We start from the raw sequence: 22629 nt of genomic DNA, 5'->3' as shown, positions 1-22629 counted from the left end.
TAACTAAAGGATCTCCATTTCTTACAATAGTTTTTGTAGGACTTTTCCATTAACTGTTTTGTGGTAACAGATTTGTATACTAATGCATCAATGTGCTGGTAGCCTGAAAGGATGTCACCAAGAGAACAGAAGTAGCATGTGTACCCAGGAAAAGAGAATGAGTAACTGAGAATTAGTAAAAGATATGTCAATAACATACAGCTCCAGATGTTATTGAAATTATCCAGGTGTAATGGCATCCCATGGATCTAGGAACAGAAAAAAAACATTTATCTTAACATGACTTTATGGTTCCAAAATACTTTTTGTAGTAAAATAGGAAAACAAATAGCAAACTCACTAAATTAGGATATAGTAAAATTTATATTTCAAAGACAAAAGCCAAAAATCTAAAGTGTGTTCTTGCTGGTCTTATCTGTGCTGTAGGAGTCTTTAATCTGGGATTCACAAACAGGATTCTAGGGACCTGAAATTATATGTAAAACTGTGGATCTCTTTAGAGGGACATGATCCACAGTTTTCACCAGCTTCTTAAGGAGTTATTACCAAAAAGAGCATCCTCAGAACCATACACAGCCACACAGATATACCAAGGCTTCTGCACCATCAAATCATTCTTTCATCCATCAGCATCACATCACGTCAGGGACCACCCCCGTCCCAGACTGGGAGAAGGGTCTGAAGCATCTTCAGACTAGGATGAACTGAGGAAGCTCTCAGCTGTAATTAAACAAGCTCAGGGATGCTTCCCCAGTGCAGGGAAACAGCTAGGCAGAGACAGTGTGCTCTGAGCTTCCTTGTCCTCCTGCAACTTTAAATGAGTTTGAAGAGGAACTAAAGGGCTCCTTCAGTAACTTTTATTGGGATGTCAGTTTCAACCCTGAGAGGGGAAACCTGTATTAAACTATCCAGGGCCACTCCACAGACAGCTAGATGTTTGAAGGCAGAAGCCCATTCTGAGCCAGAAACACTGGTCCTGGAATTTAGTCTTCAGCTCAGAGTCTGCAGGGATCTCCATAAAATCTTAAAGCTTAACACAGAGGCAGGCGGACTTCCCTGACAGTCCAGTGGTTAAGACTCCCTCTCCACTGTGGAGGGCTGGGGTTCCATCCCTAGTCAGGGAATGTGCCACTCTGTGTGGCCAAAAACTAAAAATAAGAAAAATTTTTAAAAAGAGCGAGGCAAGGACTTAGTATTAGGCTCCCGGAAACTACTCCTAGACATCCTAGTGAATTTAGCAGCCACTCCTCCTGTATCCTGCTTAAGCCACAGCTGTGAGGCTTTTCAATACCCAGTGTTCCCTGGGGGTCTGAGAACTGGGGCCCTGAATCCCGCCAGGATAACCCTGCCCGAAGTGTGGAATGGGCTTTTCAGGTGGCTCAGTAGGTAAAGAATCTGCCTGCAGTGCAGGAGATGCAGGAGACACAGGTTTGAGCCCTGGGTCAGGAAGGTCCCCTGGAGGAGGGCATGGCCACCTGCTCCAGTATTCTTGCCTAGGAAATCCCGTGGACGGAGGATTCCATGGGGTTGCAGAGCTAGACACGCCTGAAGCAATGAGCACTCGTGCACGTGGTGTGGAAGACTGCCATCCGTCCCCAGGAGCTCAGCCCCGTCCTCCCACTACTCTGCCTTCCCCTCCCCTTGCCGTGAGCCCCGCTCCCCTGCCCCTCATCTCCCAGGACGCTGGGTCCTGTGACCTGTTCCTGGGATCACACTCCCCCACTTCACGAGGCCCTTTGCTTCATTACGGGACTGCCTCACCCCAGTGGGCAAGTCCACCATCCAGGGGTCCTCGTCTCTGGGTCTGGTGGCTGCATCTCCTCCAGGTTCCCTACCGACCCCACAGGCTGTGGAAGGTTTTGGGGTACGACATACACACATTCCACACAGGAGCGGACTTGAGACAATGCCATTTCCAAAGTGTCTCTGGTCCCTCTCTGCACTGCTCTTGGCACAGTTTCATTTGGGGTCCATCTGCAGTGAAGCAGGAATCCACTTTGAGGAGATACTGCGAGCTCACAGTTCGTGCCCCACCTCCTGGTGGTCTGCCCAGGCGAGCTGACCTGGTCTGGGTCTTGGGGCCCCGGAAGCTGGCTGGTGTGATCGCTGTTCACCTCTTGCCCTCACTCACAGGGCTCAGGACTCTGTGTGCTGGGCTTCCTCATCACGGAATGGAATACTGCTTCAACAGTGTGTGAAAGAATATTAGAGCCAGAAAATTACTGATAGTAGGTGAAGGGCACCTACTTTTTTGTTACAATTGATTAAGTAAATTATCTGAAGTATGTGACTCAGCAGATTAATTATGTTCAGATCTAAACTTTTAAGACTATTAAAGTACAAAATTAATAGAGACATTGGTAATTGGTATACACTTAATTTCATTAGTATACAACATTAATATAGGATATAGGGTATGTGCTTAGTCGCTCAGTAGTATCTGACTCTTTGTGACCCCATGGAGTGTAGCCCACCAGGGCTGTCCATGGGATTCTGCAGGCAAGAATACTGGAATGGGTTGCCGTGCCCTCCTCCAGGGGATTTTCCCAACCCAGGGATTGAACCCAGGTCTCCCACATTGCAGGTGGATTCTTTACCAGCTGAGCCACCAGGGAATGGGGCAGATATTTCAAAGAGAAATTAGCTTGTCCTTTATGTTATAATCAATAAGATAGATTAATATTTGAAAGTTGAATCACTCCTGATTTTTAGGCATAGGCATTAATTCCTGCATCAGAATGATTACATTTTATGAATTTTTAAAATTTGTCTAAAAATTATTAAAATTATAGTGATTTCACCTTGCAGTCAACTTTCAAGACAAATAGAATGTTCTACATTAATCAAAAAAAATGTGAAGTGGAAGATGGTTTACATGACTTAACAACTATCCTAATATAGAACGTTTCATTGATTCTTACTCTTCTTTAGGCGTGACTCTGCACTTGTGTTTCTGATAAATTGGGAAAAGCACATAAATATCAGAGTGTAGAGTGAAGGGACAAGTAATAACAGAGGAATAGCCAAGGAAAATAATACTCACAAAGACTGGTATTCCTTAGAAAAGATTTTGGAGGCCCTATAACCATGGGAAAACTTATCCGAGTCCTTCTGAGTTTTGCATATACTCTCTTATGCAGACTTTTAGATGGTCCTACACACACACACACACGGCTATAGGCTTTTTTTAATTGAAGTATAGTGGATTTACAATGTTAATTTCTGCTGTACAGTAAAGTGACTCAGTTATACACATATACTCTTTCTCGTATTTTTTCTATTATGGTTTATTACAGGATATTGAATATACTTCCCTGTGCTATACAGTAGGACCTTATTTATCCATCCTATATGTAATAGTTTAAATCTGCTAATCCCAGACTCCCAATCGTTCCATCCCCCTGCCCCCTTGGCAATCACAAGTTTGTTCTCTATGTGGCTACAGGCTTTCTGTAGACATTAGAGGGGACAGGTGACATTGTGGAGCAGGTGAAGGTTGTCTTCCACCGCTCCCAGCCTCTGACTTCCACACCATTACCGCTCTGCTGTAAACATCTTCTTCCTGAACACATCAGGATAAAAATGAAGTGGTCTCACTGTCTCATTACAGAAGAGTTGGAGATTGGGCCATTTTGCACCCGGCTCTCCCACTAAGTCAGGAGCAGCAGAGAGACTTCAGTGCAGAATATGAGGTTGATGTCTTTCTTTGTTCAAGCTACTATAGAAAAATACCAGACATTGAGTAGCTCATAAACAACAGAAATGTTCCACTCACAGTTCTGGAGGCTGAGGTCCTGGATCAGGTGCCAGCATGGTCAGGTGCTGGCGAAGCCCCTCTTCCGGCTGCAGACTGCCGATTCCTCACTGTGTCCTCCCCCGGCAGAAGGCTAAGGATCCCCTGGAAGCCTTTCTAACAAGGGAACTAATCCATTCATGAGGCCCCCCACCGCTTCATGACCTCATCACCTCCCCAAAGCTCTACCACCTGATACCATCACCAATGAGGGTGAGGATTTCAACATATGGATTTGGGGAGGCACCCATTCTGACCATAGCAGCTGGGTGTAGGGAAACCAGGAGGAACTTCCTCCAGTATATATATAGTTTAAAAAATAATATGGACGTCTCCTACCCCCATGTCCCACCTTGCCAGAGGCAGAGCTCAGACTGGTAGCCCATTTCACAGACAGCATTAAACCAGCACTGGATATTTAGAAATATGTTGCCATTATTTTCCTGGCACTTTGGAACTCACTGAGAGGAGAGTTTTCAGTTTGTATTCTGACTTGAGTACTGAAAGGGACCTCCTATGTCTACACATTCTAAAACTAATATGTATAGAAAACAAAACTTTTGGCAATTTGGAAGAATACTTAAGTTTTATTTTGCAATTTCTTTAAATGTAGTACCTTTTGTTTCTTACAGTTTAAGAGGTGGCTTTTGTATTTTGAATTCCTGAATTAATTGTATTAATGACATATTAAAAGTAAACCTAAATGCATTAATAATTTATATTTTTATTACATTCATTTGCCTTCATTAGTTACAAAGTTCTCTGTTCTCTATGTCTTATTTCTCAGATATGTTTTGTATAATTTGAAGGTTTCTTGGAATATTCTTTTTCAAACTATTGGTTATAATCCATTAGTGAGTTGTGAAATCAATTTAATATGCTATGATCATCCCTTATTAAAATGAAACAAAATACAGTACCTAGAATAAAAACTGAGAGAATGCATCACATGCAGTAAAAATGAGTATATTTCCTGAAATTTTGTTTTAGATGTATGTGTGTGGGTATGTCTTCAGGTGTGTGTTTTCTGGATCAAAATGTAGAATGTATTAATATAGATTACATTTAATATATTTAAATATAATAGTATATATTTTATTTATAAATTCTAATATAATATGTGGTCATGTATAGATGTGAGAGTTGGACTGTGAAGAAGGCTGAGCGCCAAAGAATTGATGCTTTTGAACTGTGGTGTTGGAGAAGACTCTTGAGAGTCCCTTGGACTGCAAGGAGATCCAACCAGTCCATTCTGAAGGACATCAGCCCTGGGATTTCTTTGGAAGGAATGATGCTAAAGCTGAAACTGCAGTACTTTGGCCACCTCATGGGAAGAGTTGACTCATTGGAAAAGACTCTGATGCTGGGAGGGATTGGGGGCAAGAGAAGAAGGGGACGACAGAGGATGAGATGGCTGGATGGCATCACTGACTCGATGGACGAGAGTCTCAGTGAACTCCAAGAGTTGGTGATGGACAGGGAGGCCTGGCGTGCTGTGATTCATGGGGTCACAAAGAGTCCGACACGGCTGAGCGACTGATCTGATCTGATCTGATAAATATATTTAATATACAGAATATATTTACTGTGAGCTTTGAAAGACTGAAAGTCATTGACATATTATTCATCCAATCCCATGTCTTGGAGAATCTCATGGCTGTGGTCGTATTTAATCTTGCCCACTACAACTACCTGGAAGTTAATGGTTTCTTTTAGCAAAAAAGTAAAAAATAAAGAAGGGCATATAACTACACGATTTTTTTTTTACTAACTAATAATGTTTAATATACAGTCATATTCATAATATCCCTTCTGAATTTGCTAATCGGCTGGTAATATATACATTGACCCACTTGTTTGTGGATATTAGAACAGTGGCCTGAAATCTACTGAAAAGCAGAAATTCTGCAAGAGGTCTGATATGTCTATTCTGGTTGGTCTTAAATGAATTGTCTGTTTGTGAAGAAACTTGAAGATTTGTTCTATAAGGAAATTATGTCAGCAGGAGAAAATTTTAGTACAGTTAAGAATATTAAAAAATTCTATATTTTTGCCAACTGATTTTTTCCAATTTTTTTACTAAACACAAAAAACATAGCATCGTTTTTTACCAAAACACATAGCATCAAATTTACATCTTAATCATTTTTAAGTATATAGTTCAAGGGCATAAAGTACATTCACACTACTGTGCAACCATCACCACCATCCATCTCCAAACTGCTTTTCATTTTGCAAAACTGAGCTCTATATCAATAATTTCCCAGTTCCCCCTCCCCCCACCCTGAGCATATGAGCAACCGCTGTGAATGGGACTCATATCTGTCACCATCACTAAGGAATACTTAACAGGTCTTGGAGTTGGTGCAGGGAGGCCTGGCGTGCTGCGGTTCATGGGGTTGCAAAGAGTCAGACACGATTGAGCGAATGAACTGAACTGAACTGGTTAAATCTGGCAAATCCAGTTTTATCAAATAATAACAATTTGCTGTTGGATCTTCAGTTCAGTTCAGTCACTCAGTCGTGTCTGGCTCTTTGCGACCCCACGAATTGCAGCACGCCAGGCCTCCCTGTCCATCACCAACTCCCGAAGTTGACCCAAACTCATGTCCATCGAGTCGGTGATGCCATCCAGCCATCTCATCCTCTGTCGTCCCCTTCTCTTCCTGCCCCCAATCCCTCCCAGCATCGGAGTCTTTTCCAATGAGTCAACTCTTCGCATAAGGTGGCCAAAATACTGGAGTTTCAGCTTTAGCATCATTCCTTCCAAAGAAATCCCAGGGCTGATGTCCTTCAGAATGGACTGGTTGGATCTCCTTGCAGTCCAAGGGACTCTCAAGAGTCTTCTCCAACACCACAGTTCAAAAGCATCAATTCTTCAGCGCTCAGCCTTCTTCACAGTCCAACTCTCACATCCATACCTGACTACTGGAAAAACCATAGCCTTGACTAGACGGACCTCTGTTGGCAAAGTAATGTCTCTGCTTTTCAATATGCCATCTAGGTTGGTCATAACTTTCCTTCCAAGAAGTAAGCGTCTTTTAATTTCATGGCTGCAATCACCATCTGCAGTGATTTTGGAGCCCAAAAAAATAAAGTCTGACACTGTTTCCACTGTTTCCCCATCTATTTCCCATGAAGTGATGGGACCAGATTACAGGCTCTAAATTATGTCTTTCAAGTACCGTTCTAAATATTTTAGTAATAATGTGCAGTGAAGTAAGGCACGGAGAGGAAAAGGTTAAAGCAGTTGTTTTGCTCACCAGGAAAAGAAATGAAGATGAAAGTAAAGGAAGTGTGTGACACAGCTAAACTCCTTTTCAGTGTGATAACTGAGCCCCTAGGTCAGGGTTCAGCAAACTGCTGCCCCTCTACCTGCCTTTTGTTTCTGTAAAGCCTGTAAACTAAGAGCAGTTTTTTACAGTTTCAAGTCATGAAAAAAAAAAGTGAGAATATCGTATCATGATATGTGAGAATTGTATAAAATTGAAGTTTCGGTGTCCATAAACTTTCATTGGAGCACATCCACAGTTGTGTGTACAGACTGCCCGTGTGCTTTCGTGCTGCAAGGGCACAGCTGAGTAGTTGTGACAGAGGCCACACGGGCAGCCGCGCAGTGCAGTGCCGTTGCAATAACTGGACAGTGTTTCAGTGGCATGCACATTGTCATACCACTATATGACACTGCGTTTTATTTTCTTACTATCAGTGCATGGCAGTCATGCCAAAGCTAGAAAGAAAGAGAAATCTGGACTCACGGCTTCTGAAGCAGAGTGGCATGTGGGTTATTTTGCTACCAAATTAGATGGCAAAGCATTGTGTGTATTATACAAGACACTATAGCTGTGCTATATAAAAAAACACATTACCAAACTCAACACTCATCACAGTATTTCCAGCTCACCAGACAGCAAGTCACAACAATTAGAAAATTTATTTATTTTTACTTTGGGCCGTGCCCTGTGGCTTGTGGGATCTTAGTTTCCTGACCAGGGATTGAACCCAGGACCTTGGCAGTAAGAGCCCGAAGTCTTAACCACTGGATTGCCAGGGAATTCTCCTTGAAAATTTAAAGTGAAATATCACAACAGAATTTTTTCACAAAAATGAGGAATGAAAAGGAGTCTGTGACTAGAGGAAGTTTCTGGGTGGTTTGTTTGTTAGCAAGGAAAGCCATTAGTGACAGTTAATGAAGTCATCCCTTTTTGCAGTAGCTAAAGGCATGTGCCCAAAAAAAAAAAAACAAATATACTTAAGACTCAGCTTTTCAGCAGAAAGAGTTACTCAAAGGAATGAGGACATCAGGAGCAATGTAATTAAAATACACAGCAAATGACTGCGTGTTTCTTGGCTCATGATGAATCAACAGATGTTACTGATATTGCTTAGTTGTTCTTGTTTATTTGGGGAGTAATTGCTGAGTTTAAAGTGACTGATAAATTAGCCATTATAAATAGTCTTTGTGAAACTACTGTGGGAGAGAATAATTCCTAAGAAGTTGAGAAAACACTGATTCAGTACAACCTGATGTGGAATCTACTAAGATGTGATGCAGTTGATGGTGGTTCAAAATGTGTGTGAAGCCAAAAAAAGATTTGTTGGAAAAATTTATAAAACTTGTGAAAATATAAAGTATTTAAAGCCTACAGTTATTCATTTTATTTTTCATCAGAAGATACTTTGAAGAAAATGTTTGAACCTATTATATAAATATATATTTTTACATAGCTGTATTGAATTATTATTTAAATGCAATTCACCCATTTGAAGTACACAGTTCAACGTGGAGTTTTATTTTTATTATTATTTGTTTTATTCACAGGGTTTGTGCAACAACCACCACAATCCAGTTTTTAAAAAATACTTTTGGGGCCTCCCCTGTGGTCCATTGGTTAAGAGTCTGTGCTTCAAGTGCAGGGCTTATGGGTTCAGTCTCTCGTTGGGGAACTAAGATCCCACATGTCACATGGCTTGGCCAAAAAAAATTTTTTTTAATTTTTAAACATATTTTTGCCTTTTTTAAAAGAAACCCATCAACAGGCATTCCTTTCCCCATCCACCAATCTTTCACCTCTAAGAAACCACTAATGTATTTTTGTTTCTAGAAATTTGACAATTCTTGACATTTCTTAGAAACGTAATCATACAATGTGCGATCTTTTGAGATTGATGTCCTCAACTTAGCATAAGGTTTCCAAGGCTCATGTATGTTGTAGCATGTATCAGAACTTCATTTCTTCTTGTTGCTGAATCATATTTCACAGTAAGAATGTACTTACTTTTATTCGTCTAGTCCGAAGTTGATACACTTCTGGGTTTTTCTACTTTTTAGCTGTTACGGCTAATACCGCTGTGAACATTTGAGTACAAATTTTTGTTTTGAAGTATGGTTTCACTTCTGCTGGATACATACTTAGGAGAGAAACTGATGTGTCATATGGTGATGCAATAGTTAACTTTTGGGAGAACTGCCAGACTGTTTTCCAAAATGCATGCTCTATTTTTACAATCCCACCAGCAAGAGTGGGATTCCAGTTTCTCCACATCTGTACCATAAGGGTTCCAATTTCTCCACATCAGTACCAAAACTTTTTGTTTTTTGTCTTTTTTGGTTATAGCCATCTCAGTGGATATGAAGAGGAATCTTACTGTAATTTTTATGAGCATTTGTGTAGTGATTAATAACACTGGGTTATTCATTGTTTATCTTCATTGAAGTAATGTCTGTTTAAATCCTTTGTTTAAAAAAGGATTTATTTTTTATTTAAAAATAATAATTTTTATTATCCTTTGTTTAAAAAAAGCTGGGTCATTCATCTTTGTATTATTGTGTTGTAAAAGTTTTTAGATATCCTGTATTCAAGTCCCTTATGAGATCTACTTTCAAATATTTCCTTCCATTGTATAAGTTTTCTTTTTACTTTCTTGATGGTATCATTTGTGAAAATAATGTTTTTGTTCATATCTATGAAATCGTTGCCTAACCCAAGATCACAAAATTTATATAAACTCTGATAACACGTCAGCGTTAGCAAGTGAGCGTTTGACTTTAATTTTGAAAAGGAAAAGGGAAGGAAGGAAAAAAGAAAAGGGAAAACGTTGAACACTAACTAAACAAGATTTTTAAAAATTCCATTCTCCCTAGGCCTATCTTACAAAAAATTGTACTCAATTATTATTAGTTTAGTTTCAAATATGCATAGTACATCATGAGAAATGCCATGCTGGATGAATCGTAAGTTGGAATCAACATTGCCAAGAGAAATATCGACTACTTCAGATATGTAGATGATACCACTCTGATGGCAGAAAGTAAAGAGGAACTAAAGAGTCTCTTCATGAGGGTGAAAGAGGAGAGTGAAAAAGCTGGCTTGAAACTCAACATCAGAAAAATTAAGATCATGGCATCCAATCCCATAACTTCACAGCAAATAAAAGGAGGAAAAAGTGGAAGCAGTGACAGATTGTAATTTCCTGGGCTTCAAAATCAGTGCAGATGGTGACTGCAGCCATGAAATTAAAAGATGCTTGCTCCTTGGAAGGAAAACTATGACAAACCTAGACAGCGTATTAAAAAGCAGAGATACAACTTTGTCGATGAAGGTTCATAAAGTCAAAGCTATGGTTTTTCCAGTAGTTAGGTACGGATGTGAGAGCCGGACTATAAAAAGTGCTGAGTGCCAAAGAATTAATGCTTTTGAATTGTGGTGCTGGAGAAGACACGAGAGTTCCTTGCACTGAAGGGAGCTGGAATCAGTCAATCCTAAAGGAACTCAACCCTGAATATTCATTGGAAGGACTGATGCTGAAGTTCCAATACTTTCGCCACCTGATGCAAAGAGCCAACTCATTGGAGAAGACCCTGATGCTGGGAAAGATTGAAGAAAAAGGAGAAGGGGGTGGCAGAGGTTAGACAGCATCACCTCAGTGGACATACATTTGAGCACATTCTGGGAGATAATGGACTACAGAGGAATCTGGTGTGCTACCTTCTTCCTTTGCTGGAGTTGCAAAGAGTCAAATACAACTTAGAATGAATAACAACAACATTTCAAATTCATGAATGAAAAGTTTTGAAGATTTATGTTCTTTCTTACTTACGAGTACCCACATAATATCCTTGATTTTGCCTCTTGGCCTGCAAAACCTAAAACATATACTATCTGACCCTTCACAGAAAATGTGTGTTGACCTTGCTCTGAGTAACCAGATGAATGAGATTTACTGTAAGTGGAGACTTTGTTGACAGAATGCTCTCTAAATAATTATGTATCACCAATTTAAGATTGCTTATGGCAAACACACTTAGGATCTGTGGATTTACAACTCCCTAGAGAAGGTCATCAGAGAAGGCAATGGCACCCCACTCCAGTACTCTTGCCTGGAAAATCCATGGACAGAGAAGCCTGGTAGGCTGCAGTCCATGGGGTCGCTAAGAGTCAGACACAACTGAGCGACTTCACTTTCACTTTTCACTTTCATGCTTTGGAGAAGGAAATGGCAACCCACTCCAGTGTTCTTGCCTGAGAATCCCAGGGACGGGGGAGCCTGGTGGGCTGCCGTCTATGGAGTCACACAGGGTTGGACACGACTGAAGCCACTTAGCAGCAGCAGCAGAGAAGATCATGCGAGCTACACAGCTCTGAGGTATAAAGTGGAGGCGTGTCACAAGCCAAACACACCCCCTGTGTGAGCTGACCCCCACCTCTCAGAGGTCTCACCTGTTATTCTAGAAGGAAGGACCTACAAAACCAGCAGGAAGTCCTAAATTTCTCCCCATTCTGCCTGTGCCTTTTTTTTTAAATTGGAGTATAATTGCTTTACAATGTTGTGTTAGTTTCTTGCCCGTGCCTTTTGATTGTTTGTGTCTTTGAAATTATTAACAAAACTTGATACTAGGTAAGGTCTCTGATGGTTGTGAGGTATGATAGTCTAGTCCCATGTGTTAGTTGAAGCACTCTTCATGCATTTAAAAACTTAAATTTTCAAAGAGTCAAACCAAGCAGTCTTGGAAAGACCATCCCGGATATAATTTTATGCTTGGAGTAGAGAATAATTAATTTCTCTGAAAATAGGTAAAAGATCCATATTTTCTCAAAGGAGTACTTGGTGTAATTTGGTAAGGAGCATAGTTACCTTCCGGAGAAGGCAATGGCACCCCACTCCAGTACTTTGCCTGGAAAATCCCATGGATGGAGGAGCCTGGTGGGCTGCAGTCCATGGGGTCGCTAAGAGTCGGACACGACTGAGCGACTTCCCTTTCACTTTTCACTTTCATGCATTGGAGAAGGAAATGGCAACCCACTCCAGTGTTCTTGCCTGGAGAATCCCAGGGACGGGGGAGCCTGGTGGCCGCCATCTGTGGCATCACACAGAGTCAGACACGACTGAAGTGACTTAGCAGTAGCAGCAGCATAGTTACCTTCTGTTTAACAGTCCCTTTGAGATCAGTCTCTTCTGTAAAGTTTTATCGCAAGCGTACTTAGTCCCTCAGTCATGTATGACTCTTTGCAACCCCATGGACTGAAGCTCATCAGGCTCCTCTGTCCATGGGATTTTCAGGCAAGAATACTGGAGGGGGTTGCCATTTCCTTCTCCAGGATCTTCCTGACCCAGACTCGTGTCTCCTATGTCTCTTGCATTGCAGACAGATTCTTGACCTGCTGAGCCATCAACTATATAAATTATATATCTTTTCATGAAAACAAACCAACATTTGCAAGTAAAAAGGATGCTCGGATCAAATGTGCTGAATCATCCACAGACAGTAAAAGATAGATTTGATCATTTCCACTCTATTCAACTTAAACACTATCGTCTGCTTTATCACATTTTGAAAAAATGATTCTCCCTTAAAATTTTTATGAAGTCTATTACCTTTGAAATTTGCCCTCATTCTTTATAGTACTATTCTTAAGTTTATACCAAAGAAGATATTCCATCTCCAAACTTTAGAGGTTTCAGAAAAAAAAAAAAGGACCAATTTCTAGGCCATTATTGATCTCCCTTGGAATATTTTGGTCCTGATGAGATCTGCTATCTTTAATGTCTTTTTCCTAAAGGTATATAACTTCCGTCCTCATTTGCATCATTTTGTAATCTTTCTACTTAGACTCCTCATAACTGACAAGAAAAAACTTGTAAAGATGGGGAAAAAATTATACTATTTAATTTTATAAGTGACAACTTCCTGCATCCCACATATTGGAAACATGACATCCTCGTGATTTTGAATTGAGTGGAAGTGTGTCCTAAATAGGCTCGTGGGAGAAGAACGACAGGAAGTATTGAGTAAACTAGTTCACTTGAGTGGCTAGTGCCTTTACGAAACATACAGTTACAAACATATTATGTATCCCTTTGCTTTTTCTTTTTTATTTCATATATGACCAAACATCTCAAAATATCCCTACTTTTTTAGATTGTATTAACTTTATTCAACAGTCTAGTAAAGATAGAAAAATGTTACAATTTTATACATACCTACATATGCTTTCATTTTTTCTGTTTATTTGTTTTTTATGGAAAGGTATTTTATTTTAAACATAGCAAGCAGTGTGTACTCAATCTCAAACTCAAGCAGTGTCAATCTCAAACTCCCAACCTACCCTCTCTCACTTACTGCCTGGTAACCACAAGTTCATTCTCTAAGTTTGTGAGTCTGTTTCTGGTTTTTAATAAGTTCATCTGTATATTTTCTTTTTCGATTCTGCATATAATTGATATCATATATTTGTGTTGCTCTATGTTACTTCACTTAGTGTGATAATCTCCAGGTCCATCCATGTTGGTGCAAATGGCATTATTTTGTTCTTTTTTATGGCTGACTAGTAGTCCGTTGTGAAGAAGGCAATGGCACCCCACTCCAGTATTCTTGCCTGGAAAATCCCATGGACAGAGGGGCCTGCTGGGCTGTAGTCCATGGGGTCACTAGGAGTCGGACACGACTGAGCAACTTCACTTTATTTTTTCACTTTGATGCATTGGAAAAGGAAATGGCAACCCACTCCAGTGTTCTTGCCTGGAGATCCCAGGGACGGGGGAGCCTGGTGGGCTGCCGTCTATGGGGTCGCACAGAGTCAGACACGACTGAAGCGACTTAGCAGCAGCAGCAGCAGTAGTCTGTTGTATATATGTACCATATCTCCTTTATCCATTCCTTTGTTGATGACATTTAGGTTGCTTCCATGTCTTGGCTACTGTAAACAGTGCTGCAATAAACACAGGGGTGCATGGATCTTTTCAAACCATGTTTTTCTCTCGTTTTTCATTTTAGGGCAAAATATTAACAGCGTATCCCCATCTCATGGGCTTTCCCTCCTCCCACAATTTCACAAAACCTTTGGTAACTAACTAAGAAAATGCAGAAGATCTTTCAAACAGAGGAAACCACTGATTCCCAAGCTCTCAGAAAAGGAAAGAGGAAAAGGACGGAGCCGATGGACTCAGAGAACGTGAACAGTGACCCAGACAAAGCCCAGGTGGGTGTGCTGCTGCTGGGGGTCCACCGCGACTCCACAATTCCTTTCTCAATTTACTGGTGCATTTCCCCCTCTTGTCTCAATTTATTCTTCCCTTTAATTCTTTATTCAACTGAAGGAATAAAATTTCATGTTATCTTTTTATTATTGAACAAGTTGAATTAGAAACATACTCAAAAGACATCTTACATACTTCTATTGAAGTGTGGCCAATTATGCATTGTTCAAACTTTCCTTGATATCCTGGTATATTAAAGATCAGCAAACTATCAAAAATGTTTTTTTCTTCCCCAAACCACTGGAGACATTGGAACACCTCTTCTAAAATTTACCAGCTGCTTTTCTTTTTTGACTGCTGTTTGTAGTCAGGGCCCCTTTCTTGCTTGTATTCATTCATTTATTCCTTTCTGATCTGAATTCCCTACTCGCATTCTCCTCCTACACTTTCGACAAACCATCCATGTGTGTATTCTGTGCCTTTTTGTGTGTCTTTGTAATGCATGAAGTGTTTGTGTGCATACATTTTTAATTTTTCTTAAGGTTTAGAATATATTTTAGCCCCTGGGAATGGTGTCTAGAGGCATGGAGAATGGTCCAGCATGTGGCATATGTCCATCCTAGGCTGCCCTACAGCACAGCCTCTAATAAAGCTAGACTGACTTGAACCCCTGGCAATAGAATTTTTTTACCTTTAAACCCAGAAGTTTGGGGAAGTACCAAAATCCACGTGTGGAATGTGCCCAGGCTGACTTTGAGAAGTTGGCTCTGTGAGACCAAAACATCTTACGAGGTTTCCTGAAATGAAACATCTCAGCTGGGCATATGGTGGGTCCGTGTCTGCTAAGTGTGTCCGTGAATGGATTACACAGTCTCTCCTTATAGAGGGACAGAAAATCCTTGTAAAAGTGTTGGAGGCACAAGCACAGAGTCACGAACCGAAATTTAAAATGAAGCCTTTTTCACCTGAAGTTAATGAAATACTGTTAATCAACTATACGCCAATATAAAATTTTAGATTTTTAAAATAAAATAAAAAATGAAGCACTTTTGGATAATTAAAAAATCAAAAGGCTAAAAATTATATCGTGTATATATAGTATATAGTATATATATAATATATAGTATGATCATTGTATATATATATATCATATTATATGTGTGTGTGTGTGTGTGCCTATAAAACATCTCCCACCCATCCTGTTCCCCATCCCCCAGCCCCCATTATAGGGAACCACATGTTTGGCTTTCTTGTTTATCATCCCAGTAAAATAAAGCAAATTGAATGTAGATATTCTTATCCCCTCTTCAGCACAGAGTAACTTACAAATAGGCTGCTTTGTACTTTGCTTTTTTAATTTAGCGTATTTTGCAGATCTTTCTATTAGTGCATAAAGAACTTTCTCTTCTGTACATCAGCACCCCCTGGGCGTGTGTATCCTTTTTTTACTTATCCAGGCACCTAGCATGGATATGGCTTGTTTCCAGTCTTCTTTCTACAAATCACGCTGTACCGTACAACATTATGGCTCCATCATCTTGCACATCACTTAGTATTATGCTGGTATCATAATATACACCTCAATCTGTTTCTAATTTTTCAATCAGTGCTGCTTTTAACTTCTGTCTATACTGCTATTATACATGATTCATTGTGTCTAACAAAGAACAGCATTCATTATTTCACATGTGCTTTCCTCCAATGATGAAGACATAGATTTCCTCCAGCATCTTAGTACTACAAACAATGACAAAGTAAATGTCCATATACATGTCCTTTTAAGAAACAGCGTGAGAATGTCTCTGTGATAAACACTCGGGAGTGTGAGTAATTGCTTTCGTATGACAATGAAATTACTTTCCAGAAGGTGTGCGTTGGTGCACATGCCCAGCAGCAGCGCCTCAGGGGTTCCGTGTTTGTGCTTCTCTGCCAACACACACCATTTATGTCCTTATTGCATATATTTGGTAACTGAGGGGAGAAAATGTTTCAATTTGCTAGTGCAGGTATGGCGGTCCAGAGGTTCCTCGAGGATAAAACAGTTCACCTACTCTAGCAGGCCAGTGTTATGGTTTCTTTTGCAATTTGTGTCTCTCAAAAACTTTAACAGCTGATCAAACTCTTTCTATTTGGTTCCCTTGCAAGTAACTACTGCCACATATCTTATTTGGTCCTAAATAAGCCTGAAAACTCTCCTCTTTTATTACGGCTGCCCAGCCTCTTTTCTCTCCAACTTTTGGCAGTGAGTTAATTCCCGTGTGAAACAAAAGCCTTGAAGGTAACGCTCTGAAGCCGAGGTTTACTTCCGGGATGGATTTTAGTGTCTGGCAGAGAGCACTTAAAGAGAAGCTCTTGAGAAAGCCTTAGGTCACAGGCTTACCTCCTGCAATTTAGATATAGACATCATTTTTTTTTTCAAGCCTTGAAGATTTAACATTATTGGACTCAGTTTAGATCGCTTGCTGCATTCTCAGTGTCAATGGATGAAGAAAGTCTTCCGTTTCTGCAAACCAGCTAGCACTGACAGGAAGTCACTGATGCACACACACATTCTCTTTCCAGGCCCAATAAGCACATGGTCTGCCTTCCAAGGCATTGCAGGTGACCGTGGATCAACTGTGTCATCACTGAGGCCTAACAAGAGTCAATGACCTTCCAACATGGTATACCTTTGCTCTTTTTGCTCACAGCCTGACCTCTAATTGAAACATATGTCACTTTTTGGGTATCTGGCTTCTAGTTTATAGAATCTACATTAGGATGCATGTTGCAAAAGCTGTAACAAAGACCCAAACATCACAGTGGTGTATAAAGATGGTTTATTTCCCTTTCACATAACAGGAAGCAGAGTCCTGGTTGCTATGGCAGCTCCACAATGTTGAGGATCCCTCTTATCTTCTGTATCTACCTTCCTGAACACATAGCCTTGGCATCTGGGTCAAGGTGGCTGCTTCAGCACCTACCGTCACGCCTCTCTCTTTGCCAGTAGAAAAAGGAGAATTGAGGCAGGATAAAACATGCCTGTTCCTTCTAGGGTCATGACCCAGTGGTGGTACACATGGTTTCTACTCCTGTTGATTGGTGGAAGCTTAGTCACATAGCCACACTGAGATGCCCAGGAGTCTGGAAAATGTAATTCATGCATTGGAGAGGAAATGGCAACCCACTCCAGTGTTCTTGCCTGGAGAATCCCAGGGACAGAGGAGCCTGGTGGGCTGCCCTCTATGGGTCGCACAGAGTCGGACATGACTGAAGCGGCTTAGCAACAGCAGTAGCTAGATCTATTGTCTATTAACTTTGTCTTCCAATGATGTTTACAAATGGATTCGCTTTAGCTTGATTTTATTTCTCTCTTGTATGAACTTGCTGTAAGAACTAGATCATGTACTCTGCTTTTTTTCCAATTACTTTTTTCCAATTGCTCTGCATAGAATTATGATCTCAATAGGCATCCTTCAGTTTTTTTTCAAAAATATTTCATTTCTATTTAACCAAATCTATCATCTTTTAATTTAAAATTTATATATCTACTGTGAATACATTAGCTACTTGCCCACATAGGACAGTAGTCATTTTCATTACCAGTATATATATTATATATGTCACATAAATATATGGAATAATGAAATATATACACATACATAGATTTGTATATTTGTAAAATAAGGAGTGAGGTTGAATGTACACATTACCAAACATACAAAAATGAAATTGTATTTTCTATAACTGATCCTACCTGGCTTTCAATTCTCCTTCCCTGCTTGACAAGGAAGTGGGGAGATGGGGAATTTGAACTTGTCCATTGACAGTGAATTACAGAGTGTTCCGGGGTTTAAAAGTCCCTTTGAGATATTGGTATGATTTAAGTCTCAGTGAGACTAGACTCTCACCCTCCTCCGCTTCCTGTTTTTTTCTAAGAAATGGTTCAAGTTTTGAGGAGTCTTCTACATCATCCAGCGTTTCTGCGGAGGGGCGGCTGCTCTTGCACCTGGGCTCGAGTCTTCTTTGTGGTTCCTGGGTGTCCTGTACTGCGACTGCTGAGGCACAGGGGTCCCTCCAGCCCCCCGGGGGTCCTGTTGGCACCGTCTACTGATGTTTGCCGTGCTGGAACCCGCTGCCATCTTCTGTAAGGTTCTGTCGCTCTGTAGCCTCTCTGTTCCCCTAGTCCCCCAGCACTTACCCAGTTCCTGACTGGGACACAGAGACCATTCGGATTCTCCAGCTGCTTTGCCTGACCTCCGAGGGGTCTGGACACTGTCTCTGGTTCATTTGGCCACACGCCCCTTTTGGCCATTTCTGATCTGGGGCTCAGAAAGGCACCGTGTTGCCCTGATGTTGCTAGACAGGGAGCCCATTTAAGGCATTTATGATGCACTGAGAAGCCCGGAGCCGACCCTACTGCCTAGACTGCCTTCATTCATCTGGATGTTTCTGTCATCTACCCTGACCCCGTGATCCGCCTCCATTCCCCACAAAGGTCAGGGCAGGAAGAGCAGACACGAATCTTTCTGTCTTTCTTGTCCCTAATCCCTCTTGCTCCTCAACCCGGCCCCAGGAAGTCTCTTCCCTTCCTATTCAGCAGGAACTTTCTTGATGCCATGCCTTTATCTCTCTATATATAAAAAAATTGTTGTAGTAAAGCTGGTCTACAATGTTGTGTTAGTTTCAGATGTACATGTGCCTTTATCTCTTCTCCTTTGAAGTTTATTTTTATAAACATCATACTCCAGGCTTCTAGGGTTGGATCTTTATAAAGTCTATTCTGTGTTGTAATTTCCCAGATTTAGATTTATATAAATATAAAGATAAGCTTTATAATTTGAGAAAATTTTTCTTTCTCTACACAGCCTAGGTTTTACAGCTCAAGTGTACACATTTCAGACTGTTGTCCTGCTGGCCTCAAAAAATATCTTTTAAACTAAAAGGTAAACATTAGTGCTTTGTTCTGGGTAAATCTCTCTCCTTTCTCTGGTGGAATAAACCCCCAAATTGGCCTCATGGCTTAGTCTCAACAGAGAGGCTGAGGATGAGGCAATGGGAGAAAAATGGAGGACGTGGATGAGTTATAAAGATCTGAGTAGCACTCTGGTTGTTTCTGCTCTGTTGTACTATTTTTCAACTTTGTGTTTTTCACTGACATTAAGTTGAAAGTCAGAATCCTGATGACTGTTTTGAGAAAGATGTGTGCATGAAGCTTTGATGTCCTCCCTTACTCTGAGCTCCCCTGGATGGTGGAGGACCAGGCTGAGGCTAGATCACTCGCAAGGACCCAGCCCCCTCCTGGGAGAGCAGGAGCCTGTAGGTCTGATTAAGTCCCAGCAGCATCCAGAACACAGGAGAAACCACAAAGCTGCCTTGATGCTTTTGTTGTGCCTGCCTTGTATTTTAGAGAGACCCATATTCGGGAAATGCCTTTCTGCCTGGTGAAAGCTCCAGTGAGGATGAAGAGCCTCTAGCAGAACTGTCAAAGGAGGAATTGTGCACAAAAATAAAAAGCCTGAAACAAAAACTAACAAACATCCGGAAAGAAAACAGCCGCCTTCGACAGTCTTTGGTCATGCTGCAAGGTAAACCTAGAGAAAATTGACATTTTTAGATAAAAAGAAAAATACGTGATGAGTGAAAAGTATTTAAATCAGTTGTCAAGAATGAAAAAATCAGTGCCTTAGAGAAAAAATTAAAAACTACATGTTAAGAAAATCTATGATTACACAATTTAACATGGATACACTCTATCAAATCCTCAGTTTATTGCTTAGAAAATTTTAGATTATTCCTACAAAATACCAAATGTTGTATTCATTTAATAATGCCCAACAAATATTTACTGAGCATTTAATATAGGCTTAGACAGAAAAGACCAGTTAGACAAGAGATACATCAATGTGTTCACGATGTACTTATCTCATTCCCTTCTGCTAATGAAGCACTAGAAAATGGGGCCTGTGGTGATCCCTTATAGAATCACTGGAATTAAACATTCCATATATTAAATTTTAGATTTAGAGTTGGGAGGAGTGGAAAATAATCACATTCCATTGAAGATTTACAAAGGAGAAAGATAGGCCCAAGAAAATTAAAACTCCCCTGGTATAATGCCTTTTGGAAGAACCTATTAATATATTATGTTTAAGTGTTTATTTTTTAAATTATGGTTTCCATTTGTAGTTCAGCGTCATGCCCTATTTTTACAGCTGAATTATATTCTGTGTTGGAAAGCATTCTTTCCAACATAAAACGGTAAATGCACAGTGTATTTTGAAAATACATCCCTCTGGCTGCTGTGTACAGAATGAGTACAAGGAGCACAGAAAGGAAAGTGGGGAAGAACCACTCTGAAAGGTGTTCCAGTCCTCATACTAGCAGGATGGCAGCCTCGCGCAGGGCTGTGGCCATGGAAATAAAGAAGACGATCTTGCAGAAATGGCAGGAGACAGAACAATGTCGTGAGCTAGGTCGACACAGTGATGGCTCAGATGCCTTCCTACCATTATTGGTTAAGTTGAAGGCTTCTTAGTTTTAAGTAGAAACAGGGACATGTGAATGGAAATAAGATATTTATTCCACCAACAAGCTATTCTCTCTTTATTTTTTACATCTTAAATGTTGCATTTTTATAACTGATGGTTTTTCCTGGTGAGGTTTTTGCAGTTTTCCTTTTCATAAGGATGTCAGTCATTTTGGATTAAGGCCTACCTCATTTTAACTTGATTACATCTGTAAGACCCTATTTCCAAATAAGGTCACACTCTGAGATTTTGGAGGTTGGACTTCAACATCTCTTTTTTGGGGGGTACACAGTTCAGCCCACAATATTCCATATTGCTAACCCCAAAGGTCCTTTCTGAAGGGTCCCATTAAGTGCCTGCTACTTTTGACACCTTGGCTACCTCTCCTCCCTTGGCTTCAAGGACACCTGTGTCCTCAGGTGCTGCTGAGCTTTCCACCCCGGTCGTGTGTCTGCCTCATTTCATCATTTTACCCTCCAAATATCTAATGATGCCCAGGCTCAGCCCTTGGACGCCTTTCTTTTCTGTCTGAGTGCATTCCACAGGGGCTCATGTCCAATTCTATGGGGTTAAATTCAACAGTAACGGTGATTCTCAGACGTACCTCTGGCCTGGACTTCTCCCTTTAGCTCCCGACTCACTGTCTGACTGTATTTACAGGACCAGCCGGTATCCCAGGTCAGCCTGTCCCGTCCATGTGCCCAGCCTTCCCCTCCACCTGCTCCTGTATTTCCTTCTTCCTTGTCTTGGTTAATGCTAACTGCATAGTTAAAGTTTCTCAAGTCAAAAATCACGATGCTGTCTTGTAGTTCTTTTACATCCTACACTCAGTCTCTTGGCAAATCCTCCTAACTTCCCCTTCAAAATATCTCTGGTTTAGACTAGTCCGGATCACCAGCATCCCTCGCCCCGGCTATCACAGTGGCTTTCTCCCTGGTCTTGCGGTTTTGCTCATGCTCCTGTGCAGTCCCCTCTCAATATGCAGCAGTTGCAACCCGGCTCCTTGTAGGCCAGCTCATGCCGTTCTCTGAAAACTCTTTGGTGCACATCCACCTGACAGGGGGAGGAACCAAGGTCAGTTTCATGATCTAGAGTCCTTACATGATCCAGGCACCTCCCCGCCACCTCCCTTTCTGGCCTTGTTTTCTACTCTCTCCCCATCCTTCTTCGTGATTCAACCCATCCTGGACCGCTTGTTTTCCCTCTGAATACATCAGAGGTGATCTGACTTCAGGGTCTCTGTACCAGCTTTCTCCTTGGCCTGGGATGTTCCTCCCCCAGATATCCATGTGGTTTGCCCCCCCACATACTTCAAGACTTCACTCTAAATTCATTTTTTCCCTCACTTACTCTCTCCATTTAAACTATCAGCCTCTCTTCCCTCACAACGTTTTTTATCCCCCTCCCCTGCTTTGCTTCCTCTTTGGTATTTACAACTCTATATCCTCTATTCCATATTAATATTGTCTGCCCCCGACATGTGCACACACTGGAATGTACTCCTGGAAACCAAAGTACAGTTGGCTATTGGGTGGACTTCAGGCAACAGGAAGAGTCAGGAACTGCCAACTGCCACTGCAGTATTCATGCATGCATTTCTTCATTCAACCAATATTTATAAAGTCCTCTGTATATCAGGCACTGCTGCAAGTACCTAGGAAAACCCAGTGAACAAAATAGCAAAAGATCCCTGCTCTCGTGAAACTCACATTCCAATGAGGCAAGCAATCAAGATCATGAAAAATAGTGATTAAATAAATTACATAATATGTTAGCAAGTGGAAAAAGCTATGGGAAAAAATAGGTGGTCAAGGAGGATGGGGATTTGAGAGAGAGCGTGTGTGTTTT

General features: G+C 41.0%; 1 protein-coding gene and 1 pseudogene across 1 annotated transcript in view; both read left to right on the top strand.

The window, feature by feature from the left end:
* The window catches only part of BEND6 (BEN domain containing 6), a 63381-nt gene that overhangs the window by 5966 nt on the left and 34786 nt on the right, over positions 1-22629 (top strand). The window contains exons 2-3 of the mRNA XM_010848526.1: positions 14070-14274; positions 19662-19839. Of these exons, the coding sequence (XP_010846828.1) occupies positions 14155-14274; positions 19662-19839 (298 nt within the window). The 5' untranslated portion in view covers positions 14070-14154. The remainder of the gene's footprint in view (positions 1-14069; positions 14275-19661; positions 19840-22629) is intronic.
* On the top strand, positions 14864-18572 carry LOC104994980 (annotated as a pseudogene).

The sequence above is a fragment of the Bison bison genome, unplaced genomic scaffold (assembly GCF_000754665.1).
Source record: "Bison bison bison isolate TAMUID 2011002044 unplaced genomic scaffold, Bison_UMD1.0 scf7180017864270, whole genome shotgun sequence".
In the NCBI taxonomy this organism is placed as follows: Eukaryota; Metazoa; Chordata; class Mammalia; order Artiodactyla; family Bovidae; genus Bison; species Bison bison.
The sequence above is the reverse complement of the archived record's forward strand: the minus strand, read 5'-3'. Positions and strand labels throughout refer to the sequence as shown.